The 23922-nt window shown below is 37.8% G+C and overlaps 4 protein-coding genes across 4 annotated transcripts in view; 2 read left to right on the top strand and 2 right to left on the bottom strand.

The window, feature by feature from the left end:
• The window catches only part of LOC140942282 (general transcription factor 3C polypeptide 1-like), a 37624-nt gene extending 36433 nt beyond the window's left edge, over positions 1-1191 (bottom strand). The window contains exon 1 of the mRNA XM_073391242.1: positions 1034-1191. Coding sequence (XP_073247343.1) covers positions 1034-1085 — 52 coding nt within the window. The 5' untranslated portion in view covers positions 1086-1191. The remainder of the gene's footprint in view (positions 1-1033) is intronic.
• A 60-nt stretch (positions 1192-1251) lies between these two features.
• LOC140942284 (large ribosomal subunit protein bL20-like) lies at positions 1252-7850 on the top strand. Its single transcript, XM_073391244.1, has 5 exons — positions 1252-1395; positions 2388-2498; positions 2572-2649; positions 5676-5741; positions 7139-7850. The coding sequence occupies exons 1-5, from the start codon at positions 1333-1335 to the stop codon at positions 7196-7198; spliced, it is 378 nt and encodes a 125-aa protein (XP_073247345.1). The 5' UTR covers positions 1252-1332; the 3' UTR covers positions 7199-7850.
• Positions 7851-10989: 3139 nt separating this feature from the next.
• Positions 10990-11685, bottom strand: LOC140942232 (BTB and MATH domain-containing protein 15-like). The gene has a single exon (XM_073391195.1). It carries the CDS (start codon positions 11683-11685, stop codon positions 10990-10992), a length of 696 nt encoding a protein of 231 aa, XP_073247296.1.
• Positions 11686-13886: 2201 nt separating this feature from the next.
• LOC140942283 (proton-coupled folate transporter-like) lies at positions 13887-18765 on the top strand. Its single transcript, XM_073391243.1, has 5 exons — positions 13887-15095; positions 15539-15622; positions 16555-16714; positions 18433-18485; positions 18628-18765. Exons 1-5 carry the CDS (start codon positions 13985-13987, stop codon positions 18630-18632), a joined length of 1413 nt encoding a protein of 470 aa, XP_073247344.1. The 5' UTR covers positions 13887-13984; the 3' UTR covers positions 18633-18765.
• The last annotated feature ends 5157 nt before the right edge of the window (positions 18766-23922 follow it).

Below are 23922 nucleotides of genomic sequence, written 5' to 3' on the forward strand. Positions count from 1 at the left end.
GAATTGACTAACCCCTTGGTCACCCTCACTAGAGACCACCTCCAAGCATGCTTGCTTAAGAGGTCAGGCAACCAAGCTCAAGCAACTCCTTGAAAGTAAGCAAGTAAGCCTTTGTCAAACTGAAAATGATAAGCAACTTGCTTGATTTGGATATGAGAAAGGACATTCATTTGAGTGCATGTTTTTCTTCTTTGTGTTCCACATGCACCCATCAAAAGGAAAAGATCAATACTTTAGAGGCATAAGGTGATGGCTTGATTTTTTGATTATATTTCAAATTCAACACATCACAAAAAACAAACTCACAGACATTACCATCAAAATTCCGTGCCAAAACCAAGAAAATGATTCAAGAACTGACCACAAAGATCTTCAAAACACCACTTTCTGTTCGGTCAATTCATGAAAACATGATGGCCTTTTTTTGCCTAGCACAGTAAAAGACTTCATTCAGTGTGTTTGAGCTCAACTATTAGCAACTCCACATAAGCAAGCAAATGAGCATTGGATGCACTAGGTAAATTAACATTAGCCAAGCAAGCAAGCATGGTTTTAGCATGTGACTGAGGTGAAAGCCATAATAAATTATAAATAAACATTGCTTGGACTATGGTTTCAGATTAGTCCGTGTCCATTGCACAGTTACGAGTGCAAATGGCGCTAGGCTAGAGTTGACCTTGTTTTGATACAACCCTTTCTCCTTTATTATATATGCATGCATATGTAAATCAAGTTGTTCTTATGCTGACGAGTATTTTCAGCATAATTTCCATAAGAAAAGAAAGGAGATTTGAACAGTATCAAAACAAGGTCAACTTTGCCTCACGTTGACTCAAAGGCTGCATGGGGCACTGAACCCACAACTGTTAAATGGTCTATTATATTACTAAAGGACAAAATCCAAATACTCTAATTTGGATTAGCTCCTTGTCTGATATGATAGAAACAGAGTTTAGCAGGGGCTGCAGCCAGTGCCTGGAAGCCTCTTCGTCAATAAACAGGAAAGCCATGAAATATTGCATTTTTTCCATACCATCCAAGCCATCTAGGGCTATTTCGTCAACGCAGTCTAACAGAGCTTGCATTTGCCGTTTTGTGGGTCACATTTGCACAGCACTCAGCGAGTTTAGTTTAGTTTTTCAAGCCATTATTTTCCCTCGCTTGGGACTCTCGCGTCACAAAAATCAGCGGTTGGGCGCAAAAGATATGCACGAACTGGACGCGCAGGTAACATGTCGTGTATCATATATGTAGTGGCGTTTTCGTTTCAAGATGGCGGATGCGAACCGCATGTGCAAGTAGGGCATTTGATAAATTTTTGAGAGGGACAAAATGGTTCGTGGAGGGCAGGCGGACCGCACTGTGAGAAGAGCGAAAATCTTCGCACTTGCAAAGGTAGTTTTGATTCGCGCCTTTCCTCCCAGCCTGACTGACTGCCCCTGGGTCTCCGAGGATTAATCACACACACCAGGCCAGCTACGATTCAATTGTTTTATTATTCACTTAACAGACACTGGACAAAAAATCGGATTTGCACAAATTTGCTCTTTGCAAATATGTCGAAAATATGTAAATACTGAGGAGTAAAAAAATTAATATATGGCAAAGATGATAAATGCCACATTTGCATACCAAAACAAAGGGGTTGTAAATAACTAGACAAATGTGGCATTTACCATGTTTGCCATTATATTTACTCCTCAGTATATATATATACATGTATTTGCGACATATTTTTACAAGGAGAAAATTTGTGTAAATCCATTTTTTCGGCCCGTGAGACCTTCAAGCTCAAGCAACCTTACCTATGGAAGAATCATTCAATTTATTGTAAACATAATAATTATAATAATTTCTGCTATTTTCTCGGCAGGATTAGGATTTTTGCTTCTTGTAGATATCCTTGAAAAAGGAGACTACAGTGAGAAATTCTCTGAGTGTCTTTTTGTGCAACCTTCCCATCCTTTTTCAGTTATTAATGTGTTTTTTTTTTTTTCAAACTCTGCAATGCAAAAGCAGCTATGCCACTATGTCACTGCCATTGCATCATGTCTTTCATCCAGATTGGTAGAGCATCTGCACTAGTAGCCAGTCTAGATAGATTACATGATCAACAAGTTACATGATCTCAGCTGTCAGCTGATTGTAATCACAAATGAAGGTTACAAAACTTAAACTACACTGTATGTACTATGAAACCTTTAACTTTTAGTGAGCGTTACCTGTGTCAATGACTAAAAGAACATTTTTTTTATCAACTTTTCTTTTATTGGTAAATTGATTTGAATCTTTTATTTCTGTTTAGTTTTTGCATGTCACAATAAACTTGAGTTACAGTGTAAGCTAATAATATTGTTGTTTACTGACATAATCTGTGTCTATTATAGGGTTTCCGCGGACGTTCTAAAAACTGTTATAGTATTGCAGTACGAAGAGTACAGAAAGCACTTCAGTATCAGTATGTTAGTAGAAGGCTTAAGAAGAGAGAGATGAGATCAGTAAGTGGCAGAATTTTCTCTTAAAATGATTCATCACAGCACATTACTGAGTTCACTTCTGTTGTTTTTTTAGCTGTGGATCAGCAGAATTAACATAGCAACCAGAGAACACAATGTCACTTACTCCAAGTTTGTGAATCAAATGGCTCAGGTAAAGTTAAATTCTGGGTATCTGTTAAATTGTCTTTCTATGTGTCTTATGTTATAGGTCAAAATTAAATTGAGGTTAAAATTTTTTAACCTAGGTTGATTCTCTATTTCCTGTGTCTCTTACATTCATACATACATACTGGTAATGTAACTGGTGAACATGACAGTAAAGCAAATAATTGATAATTACTTACCAAGAGTTTGAGTACATCCATAAGTGGTAATACATACTTTTATTTTGTTATTTTTGTATTTGTATTTTATTTTTACTCCATCCCATAGGGAAGGGGGGGGGGGGGGAGGTGACAGATGCACTTGAACGATTTAAAACAAAGTGATATTATAAAAGCGGTTCAACAACCCTTTTAATAAGGGTTTGTTTTCATAGCTTTCTGAGTTGTTATTTTAACAGTGAGCAGATTTGACATGCTGGTCTTAGCTCTTTAGCACTGCTTGCATGATATTGTAGCTCCTATTAAAGCTACCCTACTCTTGTAAAAAGTTCCACTGTCACTTGGTCAAGAGTATTGCTTGCATCAGTCAACTCCAAGCCTTTTCATGTTAATTAGAATTATGCAAGTCTTACGGCTGGAGCGGGATAAATGTTATCATTCCTCCTTTTGCGTTGACAACTGCTACATACATGTAGGGAGCAACATAGTTTTTATTTTCGTGGCAAGAGTGGTACAACAGTTTACTGTTCTGACTGGCTTAATGTGCATTTTTGAGGCCGCATCATGCATTTGTCACTGCCATTTTCCAATTGGCTGTTAAGCAGCCAGTAACTAAGGGTGGATCTCGAATCCACATAAGGAGATGAAGGAATGAATTGTTCCATTTTTGTGTACTGCCCTTTGTCTTTGAGGACAGTTTCCGTTTATCGTTCTTCACTGCTTTTTGCCGTGTAGACATGGACTCTTAAAGAAAACTTGTGCTCAGAGTGCCGACAAAATCTTGTTTACTTGATCCTGTTCCCACAAATATCTTAAAAGATTGCCTTGATGAGTTACTTCTGATATTATCAACTACAATAAACTTGTCGCTTGAATCAGGATTTTTCCCTGACATTTGGAAAGAGTCGGTTGTTATACCACTGTTGAAAAAACAAGGTCTTGACTTGGTTTTTAAAAACTTTCGACCAATCAGCAATCTTTCCTTTGTTTCAAAATTGGCTGAAAAAGAGGCAGCTGATCAGATTAAGTCATACTTAAATGAGCATGATCTTTTTCCTTCATTGCAATCAGTCTATTGACAGCACCATAGCTCAGGAATTGCCCTGCTTAAAGTCAAGAATGACATTTTGATGAACATGGAAAATCAGAAGGTCATGTTGTTAGTGCTTCTTGATTTAAGTGCCGCATTTGATACCGTGGACCATCGGATTCTCTTAGATCGCCTCCGGTTTGATTTTGGGATTTCAGGCTCTGCACCTAATTGGATTGAATCGTACCTTTCTAACAGAACCCAGTGCATCTATATAGACGGAGTTCTATCGAGTAATTGTGAGCTCCACAAGGCAGCTGTCTCGGGCCATTATTGTTGTCTCTCTATGCTAGCAAACTTTTTAAGATTGTCGAATCACATCTTCCTAATACCCATCGTTATGCAGATGACACACAATTGTATATCACGTTTAGATCAGGAAATGATTTGGAGGAGACCGCTGCTATAACTGCCATGGAATCATGTATCGCTGATATCAGTCAGTGGATGCATTCCGATTAGGTAAAACTGAATTCGGATAAGACAGAATGTCTTCTGATTGGAACACAACAAAAACTTCAGAAAGTCAGTAACATCAGCACCTCATTGGTCGGCAACCCCCAAATTGCTCCATCTTGTGAAGTTCAAAACCTTGGAACCTGGTTTGATTCTAAAATGAGTATGCTAAGTCATATCAACAAAACTTGCTCATCCACTGTCTATTATCTTCACATCATGCGTAGAAGTAGGAAATATTTACGTCTTTCAGACACAGAATCATTAGTTCATGTTTTTATAACCAGTAGAACAGATTATTGTAACAGTGTACTATATGGCCTCCCAAAAGGTCACTGGAACACTAAGATTCTGCCATGTTACACCATTGCTTTTCCACCTTCAGTGGCTTCCGATAAGTTACCGTATAAGGTTTGAGATTCTACTTTTGACATTTAAGTGCTTAAATGGTCAAGCTCCTAATTATTTAATTGATTTAATTAATATCAAAAAGCAATCCAGGTACTCTCTAAGGTCAAATGAGTCTATATTCCTTGAGTTACTAGGCATAAAGACCCATCCAAGTCTTGGCGACTGTGCATTCTAGTCAGCTGCACCTTATCTCTGGAATGCATTACCTTTGGCAATTCGCAACACGAAGACATTGGACGCTTTTAAGACTGCCATTAAAACTCATCTTTCTAATTCAGCTTTTAAATACATTTAATTGTTGGCTTTTATTGTAGGTTTTTTTTATAGTTTTTAATACTTTTTATTGTAGTTTTTAATAGATTCTCACGCTTTAGTCTGGCTGAAATATAATAATAATATAATAATATTGTAAAGTGCAACCGAATATATTCATAGAGAGGTTTGCGCTATATAAATGTAAATTATTATTATTATTATTATTATTACCTACTCTGATTTGCAATATTTGCAAGTGAGTGTCCCACAAAATTTTCTTATGAATCATTTTTTTTGCCATTTATTTTTCTAGCAAGACTGACCCTGGACATATCTCTGGGCTTAGCACCCTGGCCTTCAAGTGAATGTGAGGCTGAGGTTCAGACCTTGTTTTGATACAAACCTCCTTTGCTTTCTTCTGGAAATTGGCCTTGAAAAATACTAGTTGGCATAAGAACAACTTGATTCACATAATAAAGCAGGAAGGTTTGTATCCAAACAAGGTCAACTCCAGCCTCGCTTCCTTCTATAACTGTAAAATTGCCCATTCATAGATGTCTACCTCTGCGATTTTAATTTCGAGGAGGGGGTGGCTTTATGCAGGCTATTAATAGAATGTTTTGTGTACTTTTGGCTTAACAGTGCAACATTCAATTAAACAGAAAAGTACTCTCTGATCTGGCTATCCATGAACCTAGATCATTTAAGGTTTGTTAATTATATACTCATACATTTAACATTGCATTTGTGCATTCATTTGCAAAAATATTAAGCTGATAATTATGCAAAAGTATTGAAAATCTGCTAAATGACATGTGAAGTTAATGCAAATAAATAGAAAATAAAATTATCACAGTATTTTTAGGAAAGGCTTCTCATTGCACTCCATGATCCATAGCCTATCATGTACAATTAGAAAAGAAAAGACTTCAGCCTATTCCATAAATGATCTGTAGCTATTTTTCAAAGTACACAAACTACAGCTTAATTCACTCATGTCACTTCATCAAACTGCAAAAATAATAAGTCCACAATTTGCATTTTATATCATCAGTTACATTGTGCAGTTCCAAAAATTATTTATACCTCCCCCACTGAAGGGATTTTTCCTTAGACCCCCCACCCCTCTGGAAATTCCAGTCAAGCTTCATACATTTACTTAAATTTTTAGGCCTTTGAGAACCCCCTATCCCAAGGAGTTTCCAATCCCTTTTGTGGGGGGAATATGGATATTTTCTGGAATTAGTCCACTGAACGTGGCTTGACCTATCTGTATAGAACAGTTTCTGTGACACCTCAAACCAAAAATTCTCCCCAACAGTTTTTCTGTCCATAACAGCACCTTGAGAATCCATTTTTTTTTAGGAGAACAATTTATCAAATAGGATTCTGTGGGGTGAAATACTATTTACTTTCATACAAATTTTCTGAGATGATGCAGGGCTGTCACAAAGGGCCGGGGGCGGCAGGGCGGGGGGATTTTCTTCGGCTACTATGAGCATGAGCTCTGGCTACTCCTATTGGAAACAAAAAGAAAGTAGAGCCAAAAGAACTTCTAGCTGTACAATTCCCCTCCTACTCATTAACAATTATTCCTCGAGCCTGAATGGGCTCTGAGTCAATAGCCCATGAGGTCGAAGGCCGAATGGGCTATTGACTCAGAGGCCATGAGGGCAAGAGGAATAATATTATTGTTTTAGTAAAATCCAACTAGTCGGTCAAAAATGTTGAGACAAAACAACTTTAGCTAGTTAAGGCTAGACTTTAATCCTTTTTTGCTGTCAAAAAGCTGGCGCTTTTCGCTACTAGTGGACTATAACATACAGCCTAGTAGTAGCTCAACCAATCAGAGTGTAGCATTGATAATAGACCACTAGTTGGATTTTACTAATTGCATATACCTGGCAACTTGAAATTTTAGCAACAGCCCTGTGATGTCATTTACAGTATTGGGGTATTCATATCAGAATGTCTTCTAATAAGTAAATTATTAATTCATACATAGATGTATGTTCTATTACTAATTGCTTTTAAGCTTTTTAAAGTCAGTCATTTTTTTATTTGTTAAGGCCAGTAACTAACTACAAATAATATGTCTGTTGTAGGCCCTTGCAGAACTCGCCAAGAGTCGCCATAAAGATGGTTTGCTTGCTGCGATTCGCTGACATTCCCTGCTTGGTGGCAAATCAGTCTCTGCTATCCTCCTTCTTGGTGTGGCAACTTTTTCTCCTCATATTGGACGTGCAGCTACCCTCAGAATTTACCCCTTTTGATTTTAGACTGTTCATTAGCAGCCTTGCTGGTTATTGTACTACCTTACAAGCAGAGGTTTCTCTCCTGCTCACATGGCTCTTAGAAATTACAAAGTCATTCAGAGTCATTCAAAGTCAATAATGTAAGGCAGGGTACATGTAGACTTCTGAAGAGTTTCATTACGTAATAAACTACATGTATTGGTAATATAGTTTGTGCCTTCGATGGATTCATCATTTAGATAGTGATAATAATTTATTTTAATTGATTACCCTAGTAAGGTAGAAGGTTGAGTTAGGGGTATGTTCTCAAAATACACATTGGAACATTAGGCTGAGAGAACAAACAAAGCCCATCTTCGTTGCATGTTCTTCATCATGATCAGCATAATTTTGCAAGGACAGGAAGAGAACATTTTGCTTGTTTCATAAATAGTCTTCCAAGAAAACATTGCTTACTTTTAATGAATAGTGAACAGAATAACACAATTGTTGAAATGTTATTTGTACTAATGTCAACAAAGTTTACAATAAAAGCTGCGAATGCATTTCAAACCTATCAAAACATGGTGGCAGGGTAGTTCGTGAGGTCTTAATACTTGAAGTGGACTTACATGGCATGGCATGTTAGTTGCTATCAGCCAGTATTAAAGCACAAAAATACTACGCTTGCTTTTGTGCCTGATACTAAATTACAGCTTTCTGGGTTGTGACAAAAGCAGAAGGCAAATTTCAAATAGTCCAGCAGCTTGTAAACAACATTTTAAGGCTTTATTTCAGAGGGAAAGAGTTTCATGGAAATTTAAAAGATCATGAAGTTGTCTCAAGGAAGTACACATGCACTAGACTACGAGCAGTCTCCCTTTTTTCTTAGTCCGTCGAGCAAAACGTGCGAGACACACAAATGACCACGCGCGTGACTAAAGGCGGGAGATTGGAGAAGCAGGAAAAAAGAGAAAAATTTAAGGTGGCCCGAACCTATTTATATACGCGTTGGTTATATTTTTGAATCGCCTTTTTCGCCAGGAATGATTTAACCGATTTCCATGATTTTTGGCGTCCTTAATAAAGAATGGCCGAACTTTAAGAAATTGTTATTTATTTTCTTGTAGGTATAAAAACTTTTGAGATATCGGCGTATGTTTAAAACCTCGTTTATACAATAAATGTCAATAATTTCGAAACCCAAGCTAAGACAGATTTTTCTCTAACTTCGGCAAATAAGCCTCAGAGTTCTCTAATTTTATATCTACAACTTTGAAGTCAATCGTGAACGTAGAACTCGCTGTACAAATAGCAAGTAAGAATTTTTTTGGAGCTTTTTATTGTACCGTCAAACATTGGTCTCGCTTAACTAGGTCATATAAATTTCCCGCGGTTACAAGGTACACGACTTGATAACTTGCGAGCGAGTCTTAGTCGCCAAAGGCAGTTAGGAAGTGTTTTTCCATGGAACATGACACGTTTTCGTCTATGCGCAAAAGCGTTTGAGTTGGAAGGTATAACTTTTTCTTTCCTTTTTTTAGTTGATGGAGTTTTTTCCCCTTGAGCCGTTGGTCGCAGTGCAACGTGACTTTTAACAATGGAACTCAACAGCGTTTTCGCACTTGCACAAATCCCCCGCCTGCAAATGGAGGTGAACCACACACATTTGTGAAAGTTGAAGCACGAATAGACGGGGGCACCCAACGTCAATTTTCGGAAAATATCTGTTCGGAAGACGATTTGAGATCTAGAATTTTCAGAACATTTGTTGTAAGATTTCTTGCTTGCCTGCCTCCCCTAGGATTTTCGAACATCTAAACAATGGTATAGTTACCCATTTTTGACGGATTTTTAACTTAAAAAGGTCACCTAGAATTTTCGGGAGCCTTTTTCTGGCTGAAATTTTCGAAAAGGTAAGTTTTGATCCCTGTAATCTTCGGATAACTAGACTTTCAGCTAGGAAATCCGAACAGATGAAAAATTAGTAGGGGATAAAAATATTCCTAAATCTACAGTTTAAGGTGGTTCGACTGGATTTTCTTGGGGGGGACACCTCCCACGTTTGAGCATTAACTACGTCGGCGTGAGTAAAGATATGGGAAAAAGGTTACCACAACTGTATTATATAATGATGGAAATTTCTTATGATCTGGGTTTTATTGCAATCAGAGTCGCCATGTAAACGTAATGACGCCATTGCGCTTTTCTTTTATCTACGTGTTTCTCTGTACCAGGAGTTTTTTGAAGAAATCGCTTAAGGGAGTATGTATTCAACAAATTCTTTGAGAGCGTTTTCGAAATATTTTGATACGCAGTTTTAACAATCATAAAAACAGTGAAATAGCATGCTATCCACACAATTCTTTGGAAACGCGGCTTCATCCCATAGTGGTTTGATTCCATTGAAAACTGCATACAAAAAAAAGTTCTGCTTTTTAATTAACGTCAGTGACTTTGGAACACTTTTGTGTACTCTTATCCATTATCTTGAATTCCGATCAGTCCTAACACGGTGACCGGGTTGTCAAGACGAAGGTTTTTACTGCTGTTCTTAGTATTGTCATAGCTCCGTGGACTGTAAACACAGGCTGCGTCAATCAGCAGAAAACAACTTGCATGCACCATACCAACCGTTAAATGAACAGAAGCCTTCTCGGTTAGGCCTTGACCAATCCGAACATCCTGCGTAAATTACTATGTAATCGTGAATGTCTACTACAGCGTAATTTTTACATGCGTACGCGCGTAAAATTTAAGTGCGCAAATGAAATAGAGGTAATGAAAGGTTGCGCGTAAACGTAAAAGTTGAACCCCGCTCAACTTTCACGTTTACGCGCGACCTTTCATTCAGGATTTCTGACATAGCCGCTGTTTTATTTACGTGCGTAAAATGAACGCGCGTATGCAAGAAAAATTTCGCGACAGTGGAGACCAACCTTAAGGAAGTGTATGGCCTCCTCTAACTGTATCTATCTTTAATTTGTAGTGTGACTAACAAAAACTGAGGACTTGCAAGATCGAGTAACTGCAGTAAGTTCACGAGGAGAGCTTGCTCTTTCTCATCACTAACCAGTTCATAACGGGTTGTCCAGGATCTTGTAACAGTTGGTAAACAATAATAATAATAATAATAATAATAGTAATAATAAGGATTTCTATAGCACCATATCCGTAGGCTCATGGCGCTTTACAACTGAATATTTCAAACCGAAATAATAGAAATAATAGAAAACAAATATATAAAAATACAACTTAAAAATTCTTATTTAAAAATTGAAATTAAAATTTAAAGATTAAAAAAATTAAAATTCTTATCGCGATATTTACACTATATACATTATTCTGACAGAACTTTAATTAAAATTGGGACTTGCATGGAAGTTTATTGCTAGTTCATGGGAAACGAAAATACAAGGACAAAAAAATAAAATGTTTATTCTTGTATTAAGCTTCGACTGTCTTGGACTGAACAGACCCATTCTAGGCAGTTTAAATAATTGCGCTTCTTTACTGAATGAACCGTTCTAGGGCGTGGGCAACCTGTGACCGCCCCAAGCTGCCAGATATCCGGCCACTTCAATGTGAAGGGTTAGGGTTAGATGACCGTTCCGTTCTCCAATTAGAAACATTCTCCTCAATGTGACTACGACGAAAAACAAACTTTCCTCCTATTGAAGTCACTGGAATGTTACAAGAATTGAAAAATAGGTCTTACTTTTTCAGAAAACAAAAAAACTATCTTCCAAGCGTTCGATCATTCTTTCGAGTATCCTACAGTAATTTTCTTTAGTGATAAGATCACATAATTCCACATAATCCTGCTTTAGTGCTTTCAAAGTGAAGTAGCTGGCCAAGTGTACACAAGCCGCTACAACTCTTTCTAGCTGGTACTCCTGACCAACAATTAACAAAGACAGAATTTGTTCTTTTTCGTCTTTAAACTGCTTCATTTTAAAAAATGGAAAAAGATCTTTGATGTGTAAACAACCAGCAACCACAGAATATGAAGCGTTCCAAAGAAAGTGTTCACACTTACGAATAGCACAGTCGATTTGATATTCGTGAGCGAGTTTAAGTAAGAAGAAGCAATTGCCGTTTGTCACTGCTGGCGACTCTGCACACGAATAAACCATCACTAAAATTTCTTTGAATTCCTCGCTCGCTTTGTTTGGAAATGAGATTTCAGTTTCCTTCCTCTCTGAGAAGTTCGAAGTAAACATTTTTTCAAAAACGGGGGACAACATTGCGAGGACCCAGCGATGAACATAAAACCTTTGTTCCTCGACCAGAAATATCACATCACTTGATCTCCATGGCTTGGTAAAATCACTCCCGTTCAAGACTCCTTCATTTTCCATTTTCTTCAGTCCTTTCTCCACAGCTTCGATGACTTCGTTATTCGTTTGATCCTCCATTGTAGCAAAAGTAATAAGAGCGGTTTTTGTTCGTATTTGTTTCATTTAGAGCAACGGAAGAAATCATTATTGCTCAGCTAGTCACGTGACAGGGTTGATGGTAGGGTCTTTTGTCTTCTTTATGTAATGTGCAAATTACCAGTTTTGATTTCAATTTGTAATCATTATTTTCTTTTTTTGGTGGCATTCTGAGTTGTTCCCTGTCTTATACTTTATGGCTAATACCTCGGATAAATCAGGATAGGGTTCTTTCCGCCCTCTGCAGCGCAGATTTTAATCTCTAGAACAGCTTTGATTGAAGCGCTGCACGTTTTATGTGCCGCACCTAACGAATGAACTATTGTGCAGGACCGCGTCCTTTCATTCATTTTGTGGCCAAAATTTTCATTTAGTTTGGCGTTTGAACAACCACTACTAAAAAACTTAGCAAGTGAAAAGTTACACTGTTTTACATTTTATCCCCTTTACGAGCAGAGTGCACTTTAAAATTTTGTTAACCTGTCTTGATTTTGTCACGTGGCTACTCGTCACTTACTAAGGTATACTGATTTTAAATAGCACTAATACACCACTGATTGTCGCTATTTTTGCGTCCCGGCAATGTAAAGTTCATATTGGGGTCAATCAACCGTTCATTATATGAAATAAATCATACCAATTTCTAACTTTATTATTGTGCCGAAGAACCGCGAGATGGACCATTTAATTTTCCGTTTTTGGTCAGAATATGGCTCCGGATTAGCCTCAGGGTTTAAAACGACGCACGGAGCGAAGGGCTTCCTGAGTCTGCTTGCGAACAACTACATCAGTTACCTGACAATTACCGTATTTATTCGATGAAACGCCTGGCGTTTATTAAATTTTAAGCGTTTCCAATGCGGCGTTTATTCAAGGGCGACGTTTATTTCGAAATCACTTTTTTAAAAATCACTGACAACAGTTATCGTAAACGTAATTTAAAGGTTCCAATGTCTCTCTTATATTCCTGACTGATAGAATCGTTAAATTTCTGGATGAGGTAAATTACCAAGTTGTACCGAGGTTTTTCTTATTATACTTCAGTAAACGCCGTATTCTTCCGATTAGGTGCTGCGTTTATTCGAGGGCGCTGTTTACTGGTAATTTTGCTTCCATCTGCGGTGTTTGTTCGAGGGCGGCGTTTAATCGAATAAATACGGTAACGTCACACGACTTTGTTCCGCAAATGCTAAGAGTTGCCGACGGTTGCCGGATCCGAGCGCGGATTAACGACCTTCGCGAAAGACTCACTGCGTTGTTAATATGTTCAAAAGAGAATCGAAACCCTCCATTAACTTTTAGAATCTTCATGGTCCATAACAATGGTCGCGACTTTTATGAACAAGCAAGCCAATAGACAGCTAAGGAGATATAACATAGTAACTATGGCTGAAGGTGATTATCAGGCAAAACGTCAGTCACTGTTCTGTTAACATTTGGGGTGCTACGAAGCTGTTTAAAAAAGGCCTGGAGTCGACCAGTTGCCGCCACGGGTCGGAGGAAGCTAGATTTCGCTGGTACCCGTAAATGTCTCTTTCAATTGACAAAATGGCATGTATGAAAGCGGGTGGAAAGTTTAAACAAACAAAAGTCAGCCATCGAAGATCGTGTAGTACATTATTTCTTACGGCTGTATTTAGGTCTGTGGTGAAGGTGGGGATTTGAGACAAGCCAGGCGCGGCAGGATCAGGTAAAGACAGTGACTAACAATAGTTACGTTTTATCTAAAGCGAACTGAAACCGCTTCAACGGGCCGGTCAAACATGATGAGGGGGTAACCCATGGACACTGAGCAAACATAGCAAACATATCCCCCTTCACAATAAAAAGCCATCTCAACTGATATCCTATCGTACATTTGCTAATGTAAGTTGGTATTTGGTAACCGAGTTTCGTTCCATGTTATCTTCCTCGAATCTTTTAATTTTCGAACATAGAAGAGGTTTTTATTAGTGACACATTGGTCGTAGAGTCTGCTGGTTAAAATTTTGGAACAGCGATAAGTTAGTTTCATAATATGCCTTTAAAAGAAAAACAAACATAGATGTTGATGTATTTCGTAAATCCTTTAAAAAATCAAAGGCCCAGTGGATCTTGTTTGATCCGAGAAAGTAGGTTCTAAAATGTTTTATGATCTCTCTGACATGTAGGTTTGGATACAGTCAACAACAAATCTGAAGACTTGAGAAAACTTTAATGCGGTCCGGGTAATGTGGTTTTAGACCAGTAAAGGAACACTACACCTACGCTGAGGCAGTTTCTCCTGAGATTTTCAAGAATAATGACGGAGAGTGATTCTAAAGCGCCAGTTGAAAAGGAAGAATCAAGCTTCCGCAAAATTACGGTCGAACCAGTTATATTCTGTTACGCGTTTGGAATCATCCTTCATGTTCCAGTAATTCAACAATACATTCACAAAAGAGTAGCTGAGAGTAAAGGCGTTGTCTACAACACTACTGCAAGTTTAAGTAACTGCGATTCCATTCCTATCCCGAAAAAAGAAGAAACATTAAAAATACAAAAAGAGGTTCAATCTGAAGCGTCGTTTATGCAGTTGGGAATGGTATTCTCTGCCAGCGCTCCGTCTCTTCTTGTCGCATTATTCTTAGGGGCCTGGTCCGACCGAGCAGGGAGACGAAGAGTCATGGGGCTCCCTATAGTTGGTAGTGCAATAGAATCCGCAATTATACTGTGGGTTATTAACTTCAACCTCCCTATTGAAATGCTGCTTTTAGCGGGATTTATCAATGGTATTTGTGGCTTTTTTCCCACAATGGTGTTGTCTATGTTTTCATATATAGCAGATATCACGGAGGAATCCCAGCGTGCTTTTCGCCTAGGAATCTTAGAAGCAACTGCTTTTATTAGTGGCATGCTAAGTCATTTGAGTAGTGGTTGGTTAATACACAAAACAGGCTATACAGCCCCCTACATTATAATACTTTCTCTACACAGCTTTGCTTTGGTCTACGTTGTTTTAAAACTTCCAGAATCAAGAGCAAAACATTTAATGGAAAATTCCACCGTCAAAGTTTTCAGTTTCCAACACATCCGGGTCATTATTCATATTTTTACAAACCCTCGATCTGGGCAGCTAAGATGGCGCATGTGCTTATTAATGCTTGCATCTGGTCTCATGATTGTGTCTTCAATCGGCTTTGGCAGTGTTATTGTATTGTATGCTATAGATCGGCCATTATGTTGTAACTCGATTTTGATTGGCTACTACCTAGCAACAAGTTTTTTCGTTCAAGCCGTTGGAGCAGTATTGGGACTCAAGTTTTTGAGAATTGTTTTATCAGAAGTAGCTCTTATGCAGGCAGGAATCATTTCCGTCATTTGCTCGTTGGTCATGATGGCATTTGCTAAAACAAAAACTCACTTATTTATTGGTAAGTTTAAGCCGACATCGTAGTTGCTTTTCAATTTTCAATTTGATTATTGAATTCACTCCTAAACCAATTCATTTATGACAAATTTATGATCGTCATGCTAACTTTCAAATTCATGGATGCAGTTGTTCTTTGGTGTTACCATTCCAATGAACCTCTTTGGTTAGATTTTCTCATAGTACTTTTTCTTTCTTTCGATGTTACGATTTGCAATTTCTGTGAATTTGTTCTTCGGCAACTATTAAGAGTACAAAAGTTACCCGCCTGTTGATTTCCAATAATCCCGCATATTGCTCATGCTAGACTTAACCCGGCAAATTTATAGTTTTGTGCCAGTAAAACAGTCAAACAAAAAAATTTCACTAAAAAATGTTTTTTTTACAAAAATGATCCTCTGCTCTATTAATAATCCAAGAAGCGTAGTAATGCTTGTAATTTTATAGTTCCTTTAGCAGCATGTCTTGGTGGCATCCCGACTCCCATCATCAGAGCTATGATGTCCAAAATGGTGAATTCAGATGAACAGGGTAAGCGCTTTTTTAAATGTTTCCGTTTTTTGTGGTAGGGGAGAGGGGACACCCTCCTGTACCAGGTGTGGGGCGGGGAGGGGGGACGGGCAAAGGTGAGGCGCATATATTGGAAACAAGGCAAAAGATAAATATATTTATTTAGCGCTAAACGTTTATACATATGCTAAAAAAGACCACAGCGAGCATGCCCTTTGGGACGTCTGAGTGAACCGATGTTTTTTACCTTAACTATTAATGGCCTGAAAATGTTGTAACAAAATAGGAGGTTACAAACGATAAATAATCAAGAGACGCTAAAAGTAATATACTACACACTTGTGCAACTTTATTTTTATGTTGCATGGGAGGGTCTGGGGAGTAGGGGTGGAAGTCTCACCAGGAGAACTTTCTCGCAAGATATGTACATTCACTACAGTCATTAGTATTTCATTAAGTACGGTCATTAGCGATACATTTATAATAAAAGTCATAAGCAATGGTTTTAGACCCTGGTTATACGCAGAAAACATTCCCCGCGTAGAAGGATCACCATCCCGGCCAATTCTTTAGCAAGCGTTTATATGAGAAATTCTAGATTGTACAACGTTTAAGTATGATTACCTGAAACAGCGCCCGCGCATGCTCTGTTTATCCCACCTCGACCGAGTTGACCGGCTGGACGAGCCAAAGTGTTTACATGTATATGACTTATTTAACATCGAAAAAAAATGACCTCGCTAGGCTGGTCATCCTTTTAGCCGAGCCACATTTTGTTTTTCAGGTAAACGGTTCGTCATGTTTAGTTGTAGGGACATCTATGATACGTTGCCTCGCCCAGGGTAGCTCGAGTGACCCTTCTTCCCGGGACAACTTTTATACATAGAAGGGGCCCCCTCTTAGGACACGGATTTGAATGTGAAACACTTTCGCCTTATATTATCTGTATATAGGTGCGTTATTTGCAGCTGTTGCTACTCTGGAAACACTTTGCACCTTATTTGGAGCCGCCTTATTTAACTCCATCTATCCGCTGTTTGTTCATGTTGGTCTGAATGGGTTTTGTTTTCTGGTCATGGCGACCCTCATGCTAGCTGCACTCATACTAACAGAGTAAGTATATATCACCAGCTGTAGAAGCATGTTTACCAACTAAGTACTCAGTGCAGACTGTGAGATTTTTGCGAATCTAAGTCAAGTTAGTCCAATAGATATTCCCTTCATTAGAGTGGTTTTCGTTTGAGTGTCGTAAAACCAAAACCAAAGTAATTACTCTGGCCAATCACATAGGACACAGACAATACATTGAACCAATCAAAACTCGAAGTAATTACATGTGGCTGACGCAAAGCGCGGGAAAATGCATGCGAGCGCGTCACAATTGGCTTTGGTTTTACTTCTGATTGGATGAAAAGGTGGCGCGAATCTTTTAAGCCAATCGCATCGTGTAGAAAGTGCAAAACCAATTACTTTTCGACACTCAAATGAAAACCGCTCTATGAGAAGAATTAAGAATAAAACGACAATGAATGAACAGTCACAGATTGTGACATCATCTGGACACACCCAATACCACCCTACCCAAATTACTGAATATCCTCTATTTTGTTCGTAACAGGTTCTATCGCACTCCTTATCTGAATGTGAATGACAAGCATGGATTTTTCTTTCTGTCAAATAAACAAGCGTTCTATGGACCACACTTACGGATTTAGGGCCTCTTTACATAAAGGTGGGGGACCCCAGGTGGGTGAGGTAAGAAGTGGCGGGTTACCCCAACATGCAAACGTGATCAAATTAAAATGAGAGATTATATGGACACGCGGGTTACTCCACCTAAGCGGTTTTTCTTCACCTACCTGGGGTCCCCCACCTCCACGTAAACAGGCCCCAAATCTCCCTGTTTTGAACAAAAGCCATGCTACAGGGATTTTTTTTACTAAATTCATGGATTAACCACTTTAAAATATACTTTAAAGTAAGAATAGATGGAGGTTAGACGCATTTTCTAGGCCCCTCAATGTAAGCTAGGATCATGTCAGGAGCGTGTCCCCAGAGAACCGGAGATAAATCGGAAAAGCAAAGAGCTCAGTCTTTTAAACAGATCTCGTGCGAGGAGTACCAAAACAATAATGGCAGTAGTATATGTGTTAACCTGCCAAGTAGCCTCATGCATGAACAATGTTCAGCTTAAACTTACCTTTCGATCATGACATGAATCGTTATCGAGGAAAGAAATAAAAATGAAGAATTAGAATGGCACGTCTAATTTGTCCATTAATCGAAGCAACAACAATGAAATTACGGGTTTAAAGTTCGCAGATAGTTTGTATTTGGCACTTAGGTAAGAAAAGGGTGATTAGATAAGACTATTATGAGCTTCCTGGTGGACTTTTTCTTGGGGCAAGATTTTTCGCCTAAAATAAGATTATTACATCCTGTTGGAACTGAGATAGTAAATGCCTCCCCTTTTCCCCGCAAAATGTAGTAGCAAAATACATAGGTAAACGAAAAGGAAAAGATATTCCTAGTTACACTGATAAATCTCTCTATCCCTACCCCTAGCCCTGATCCTCACCCCTCCCAGAATAAAACAAAAAAAGCGTGCAATTTAACAAATCGACAACAACTTTCCATGGCCTGTACTCTTATCGAACTTAAGTGTCCACGAATTAGCGCGCGGGAAATGGCACAGTTATTGTAAAAAAAATAAATCGAAAGGCAAACTCAGCTGAGGAGCTGCGTAACCCACGAAACAAAGCAATTTGAACGATTTGATGCCACTGATCCTCAAGTCATCCTTAACTTTTATTATCATATTTACGTCACAGGATTTTGAGGCGAAGAGAGCTTGACGACAGCATTATCCTTGGAGAGCAAGGAGGTATTTTCCCGCTATATCAAGCCCATATCATGTTATCAATTGATTTTATCTGTTGCACGACTGGCGAAGTCTAGCCATGTTCTCATTTTTCTTTTAACTCTTGATCGGATGTTAAAGTTTGTTGTGTTTGTTTTGATTATAGATTAAAGTGAAGGCAAATGATTTTTGGAGAAAAATGTCAAGAAGGGCTCAAAACACGGCAAGATTAGTTCAGAAAGAACTTAGCAGTTGTTATTACAACTACCAAGGAACTTTGTTCGTATGAAGTACTACTACATTACTGTATATACATTACTGTATTTTTTTCCTATTTAAAAGTTTTGTTTTTATTCGCTACTATCCATTACGTTTTATTTCCTCTCTATTTTTACGGCTTTGTCTTACAGTGATGGGTATCCCGAGTAGAATGACCCCTTCTTAGTCAGTTTAACTGTCCTTTGTGCTTTTGGCTTCTTCCTCTTTTTCTTCCCCTTATTTGTGTTTTTTTAGTTCCAAGTGATAACATTCACGGTATTTTAAAATACTTTGCAGCCTATATAAGTAACCCGAACCCTAACCTTATCTGAACTTGGGCGTGGTCCTCTCTCTTCAATTCCAATCTAATTTCTCTTCTTCTAAGTAAGTAGCAGGCTTTTGCAATATTCATATAACCTCAGCAACCAAAATTTTACCACATGTATTCCTGAAACAATTAGTCAAACCAAGAATCGTTGTTTTGTTAGTAAATTGAATTTGGCATTTTTTTAAAATAAAAAAAACGTTTTCAAGGCTTGGGAACTAATTAATGGGTTACAATGCATTATTATTACAATGGAGGTTCCCATTATTAGGTCTCAGTTACATTTCAATTTCAACCAGGAATAATTTTTCATTAATAAAATGAATACTAAACAGACGTAAAATTCATAAATATAACATTATTTCATTATTATTATTGTTATTATTATTATTATTATTATTATTATTATTATTATTATTAAATACAAAACATACAAATGAACTTTAAAAAAATATGGTACTTAATAACCTTAAAATTGCATCGTTTGAAATCCAGAAAAGCAACCATGACTTCTGTAGAAGGCCTAAATGTAACAAAATGTAATAAATTCAGTTTTGGAAGCAAGGACCAACGTTATAAAATAGAAAAACCGGATCCTAATTAAGGATCTATATCAGCTATATATAACTTAAAATATAAAGCTAAAGAAGCAAGGCTGATTTTACAGTCAGGAATATGTTTTTTGCTATCACTATTTTGGAAGGCACGGCCTTATGAAATATTGGTAACAAAATATATATCAGCCGACTGTAAAATCGACCTTGCTTCAGTTTTGCTCTAAATGTAATTACATTTGTTATTCAATACAATAAACCCTAAGGGCCAGTTATTTAAACATATTTAAGCCAGTGTTTAACAAAACCGCGTTCTAAGCCATTTTCAATTTGCAGAACGGTTCTATCTAAACACCATTTACTGTGAACAGTTTTATATAAAAGCATACAGAGTAGACAAGAAAAGTAGTTTAAAGATTTGTTAAACCACCGCTTAAGTTACACTTCGTTTAAATAATCAACCCTAAGAGTCATATCATTTTGGCCTGAAATGTAATGACGACATGCTAACGTCCTCAATGACGCAAGTTGCACATTAATAACTAGCTAGCTGGTTATGACAATGGCCACGTGATGTGTCGCGCCGCATGACAACCAATCACATTATCATCAACCACTTGACCAACTTATTATAACACCCACGTGACTGGTGAAAACATCAATCATGTGACCTCTTAGCGTTAGTAAATGCTAAAACTACCAATACTGTACAATCTAGCTCAAAGCAAAGAAAATAAAATGATGCAGTTGCTTTTTTTTATTGAAAAAGCACTGTTTGTTAAAACAGTCAATTCAAAAGAATGCTGCACACACTGAGTTTGCTTTTAACATGTTCCTCGCTTTTTGTCGTGTTCTTTCTTTCTTTCGTTACTTTTCTTTATTATTTTTTAACACTCCTCATTTTCTCCGTACTCCTCACTCCACGATCCGTGACCCGTATTCCACGTTTTCCACCTAACCGAATCATGAAAGTCCTTTCAGGAAAGCCGGTTATGTCATCCTTATTATCTTTCAGCATTTATTTATAGAGGAATGCAGGTCAAATAATAAGATGCATGAAGCAACTTGAACTTGAACGGCTCTTCTCATAGTTAGTACAGAAAGGTGACTGGTTATGAAAGCCGCCGGAAAACAATAGTTTCTGTTGGAAGCTCCCTGCGGACCATACACAATCTTATGTTTTTTTGTTCACAAATTGTGACTGAATAAATTAATGCAATGTTTTAGGCTCTGACATACCAATCAAAAGCATCAGCTTCTCAGAAAAATAGCGATAATAAATGAAAATAAAAATTTGTGTCATTATATGCTATGAAGAATAATATTGAGTAAGATAAACAAACTTGAGAAAGATTAAAATTGATTGAAATTGTGGGTTTTTGAATACTTATTACATTGAAAGTTTCTTTAAGTCCATTTTATAAGGATTGGAGGTAGCACATCCACAAAGTGGTTCTTCGTCTACCCGATTCCTGGTCGAATTGGAATTTGAAAATGTTTGTTTCTGAGGAGAGGGGAAAACCGAAGTGCCTGGAGAAAAACCTCTCGGAGCAAAGAAGAGAACCAACAACAAAGTCAACCCACATATGGAGAAGTTGTTTCTTGTAATGTTCGATAAGGTGGTAAGTATGTTTAACAGACAAGAAGCTGTAATTTTGTTGCTCATAAGTAAATAGTGCACAAGGAAGCATAATTACCAATATTACCTACATAAGTAGAAGAAGCAACCAGTCCAGGATCGTTATCAAATTTGATAACCATGTGACGTCACAACATGGTGGCCATTTCAAAAGTCGGGAATTTTCATAATTGCCTTTCTTTATGCGAGATTTTGTTGGATCTTATTTGGTGTAAACTCGTCAGGTACCCATAGTTCTGTTCGGCAAGGCCAAGCAGCTTCACGTGTTTCAAAATGGCAGATCTGTATCAAATGTATTGAAGTAAATTTCCCTCTCAAAGTGAAGTGCCCATCAGATTTTTGTTCAGAGATCAGGTATGTTTTTCCAATTTGTTGTTAAATTTAATGTACTTGTCGATTTTTGTGAGAGTTGCAAAAAATCTGGCGTCATATCCAAGGTTTATGCTTTCGATTCAGCAGGTTTCTATTGTTGTGCACAATCTCTGAAAAAAGTGCATCAGGTATTTTTATTCACAATGCGCTTTCAATAATGTCAGCCATATTTGATTGACGTCTTCCTCAAGGTGCTGAGATAGCAGATGAAGCCCACAGAAGCAAAATTTCAAAGTTATGTCGCCTTTACGGCAAGATCCATCTTTAAATACCTCCAGACCAAAGCAAAAATAATTTTAAAGAAGATTTTAAACAAAACAATAAAATGGGGTAGTAGGCCTACACGACTTTTACCTCATGCCAAAATTCTGCTTATTCCAATAAAGTTTTTTTTTCTCTGCTGGGTAGATTATGCTCTGGAAGGTTCTACATTTTCACTGAGAAAATGTGATTTTAGCCACATGTTTCACACTGAGAGGTCATGACACACATCGATTTACTGTAGTTATTGTTTCTTGTGGGCAGGGTTTGCCCTCTGATACTAGCGCATTTTCTTTGACCTCTTTTGAAGCGTAAAACTTTTTTATGACGGCTAAATAAGGGTTCCAATTTTCTCCAAAGTGCCTTCTGGATCTGAATAACTAAGTGATTTTCTTTGGTCCATGCGTGTAATGTTTTTCTGCAATGCCATAGACTGGTCAAGCGCATAGTTCCTCCCTTGGTAATAGCTTTGAATAAGCTTAACAGTCTTTAAACTGCTTTGTTATTGCCACTTTGTGATCAGACAAGACCATGGTTTTGGTTCTCCACACGAACCTCATCATTTGCCGGGTTGGCTTTGTGCTTAGTTGCTTTTACAAGAGGTGTACTTTGTTGTGGCGAGAACGGTACAGCCGTTCTGTCTTTCGAGCTTTGAACTTGAACATAAATAGCAATAAAAGGGGTTGGTAGGCCTACATGACTTTTACCTCATGCCAAAATGCTGCTTATTCCAATTAAGTTTTTTTTCTCTGCTGGGTAGATTAAGCTCTGGAAGGTTCTACACTTTCACTGACCAAATGTGATTTTAGCCGCATGTTTCACACTGAGAGGTCATGACACACATATCGATTTACTGTAGTAAGTGTTATTGTTTCTGGTTGGCAGGATTTGCCCTCTGATACTAATGCATTTTCTTTGACCTGAATTGGGAGGAGAAAGTTCCAAAATAACTAGAGAGGTAAGCTGTGAAATGTTTGACCTAGCTATTTTAAATGTTTTTCAAGAATATCCCAGAGGGCAAACTACAGTCGTAGGTGAGAGTTATTAGAGACCTTTAGCATCAGGTTTTTCATGGGAAACTGCAAACCACAAACCGCACAATGTCACGTGACCACCGCCTTGTGGTCACGTTTGCAGTTTGCAGTTCACGTTTAAACCACAGGAAGGGCTTCCAGCAGCAAGTGATTTACGGCAAGGTTTTTATGACAAAAAATTGGACAGCTTTACGTTTAAAGGTATGATCTAGCTTTTTACGTCCGTTTGCGATGTGTTTGTTGGATTTTTGATCTCCAATCAATGAATTATTGCTAATTTTTGGGCGATTAAAGTGATAAACTTTGACTTGATGAAAACAACATAGTGGCCCTTACCAATGAACGCCTAGTTGAAATCGATTTTATATTCCTTTCTGCCGTACTAACAAAAGAAAGTATTCTGTTCCAATCCAGAGTTAAATTTTTTTCTATCTTGTTACTGAATTCATAACTTAACTCATCAGTCTCTGTTTAGTTCCAATTTTTAACATATCACTCCGCGAATTTCATTTTATTTTGCTTATTTCTTTGAGACTGGGGAGCCCAGGCTTCATAAGCCTTCTGGTTTCTTCTGAGCTCCCTTGCAACCTTACAATTCCTATATGTATTCTTGTATTGTATTATATTTTGGCTAACTAAAAGTGAACTGAACTGAACTGAACTGAACTGAACTGAACGCCTTGCTAAAACTATAAATCTCAGCAACGTGAAACTGCAAACGCGTAACAGCAAACTGAGGTTTGCGGTTGGTCTGATGCTAAAGGTCTCTATTGTTTGCCCTAAACGCGTTTTGCATATGCAAATTTTCAGTTTTCTGCTACAACGGCTTTCTCTACCTGTACAATAAAAAATTTAAACAGTTATTTATATATGCTAGTCAATGGAAGGCAGTCTCATTGCCTGCATGTTCTGTTTTGGTTTCATTGACAGATCTATGGACAACCACCATCATCAACATCAGTCATCTCCTTGTGACAAGAGGAAAAAAGCAGAATGAACTTCGAAAAAGCAAACTTCT

The sequence above is a fragment of the Porites lutea genome, chromosome 6 (assembly GCF_958299795.1).
Source record: "Porites lutea chromosome 6, jaPorLute2.1, whole genome shotgun sequence".
NCBI lineage: Eukaryota > Metazoa > Cnidaria > Anthozoa > Scleractinia > Poritidae > Porites > Porites lutea.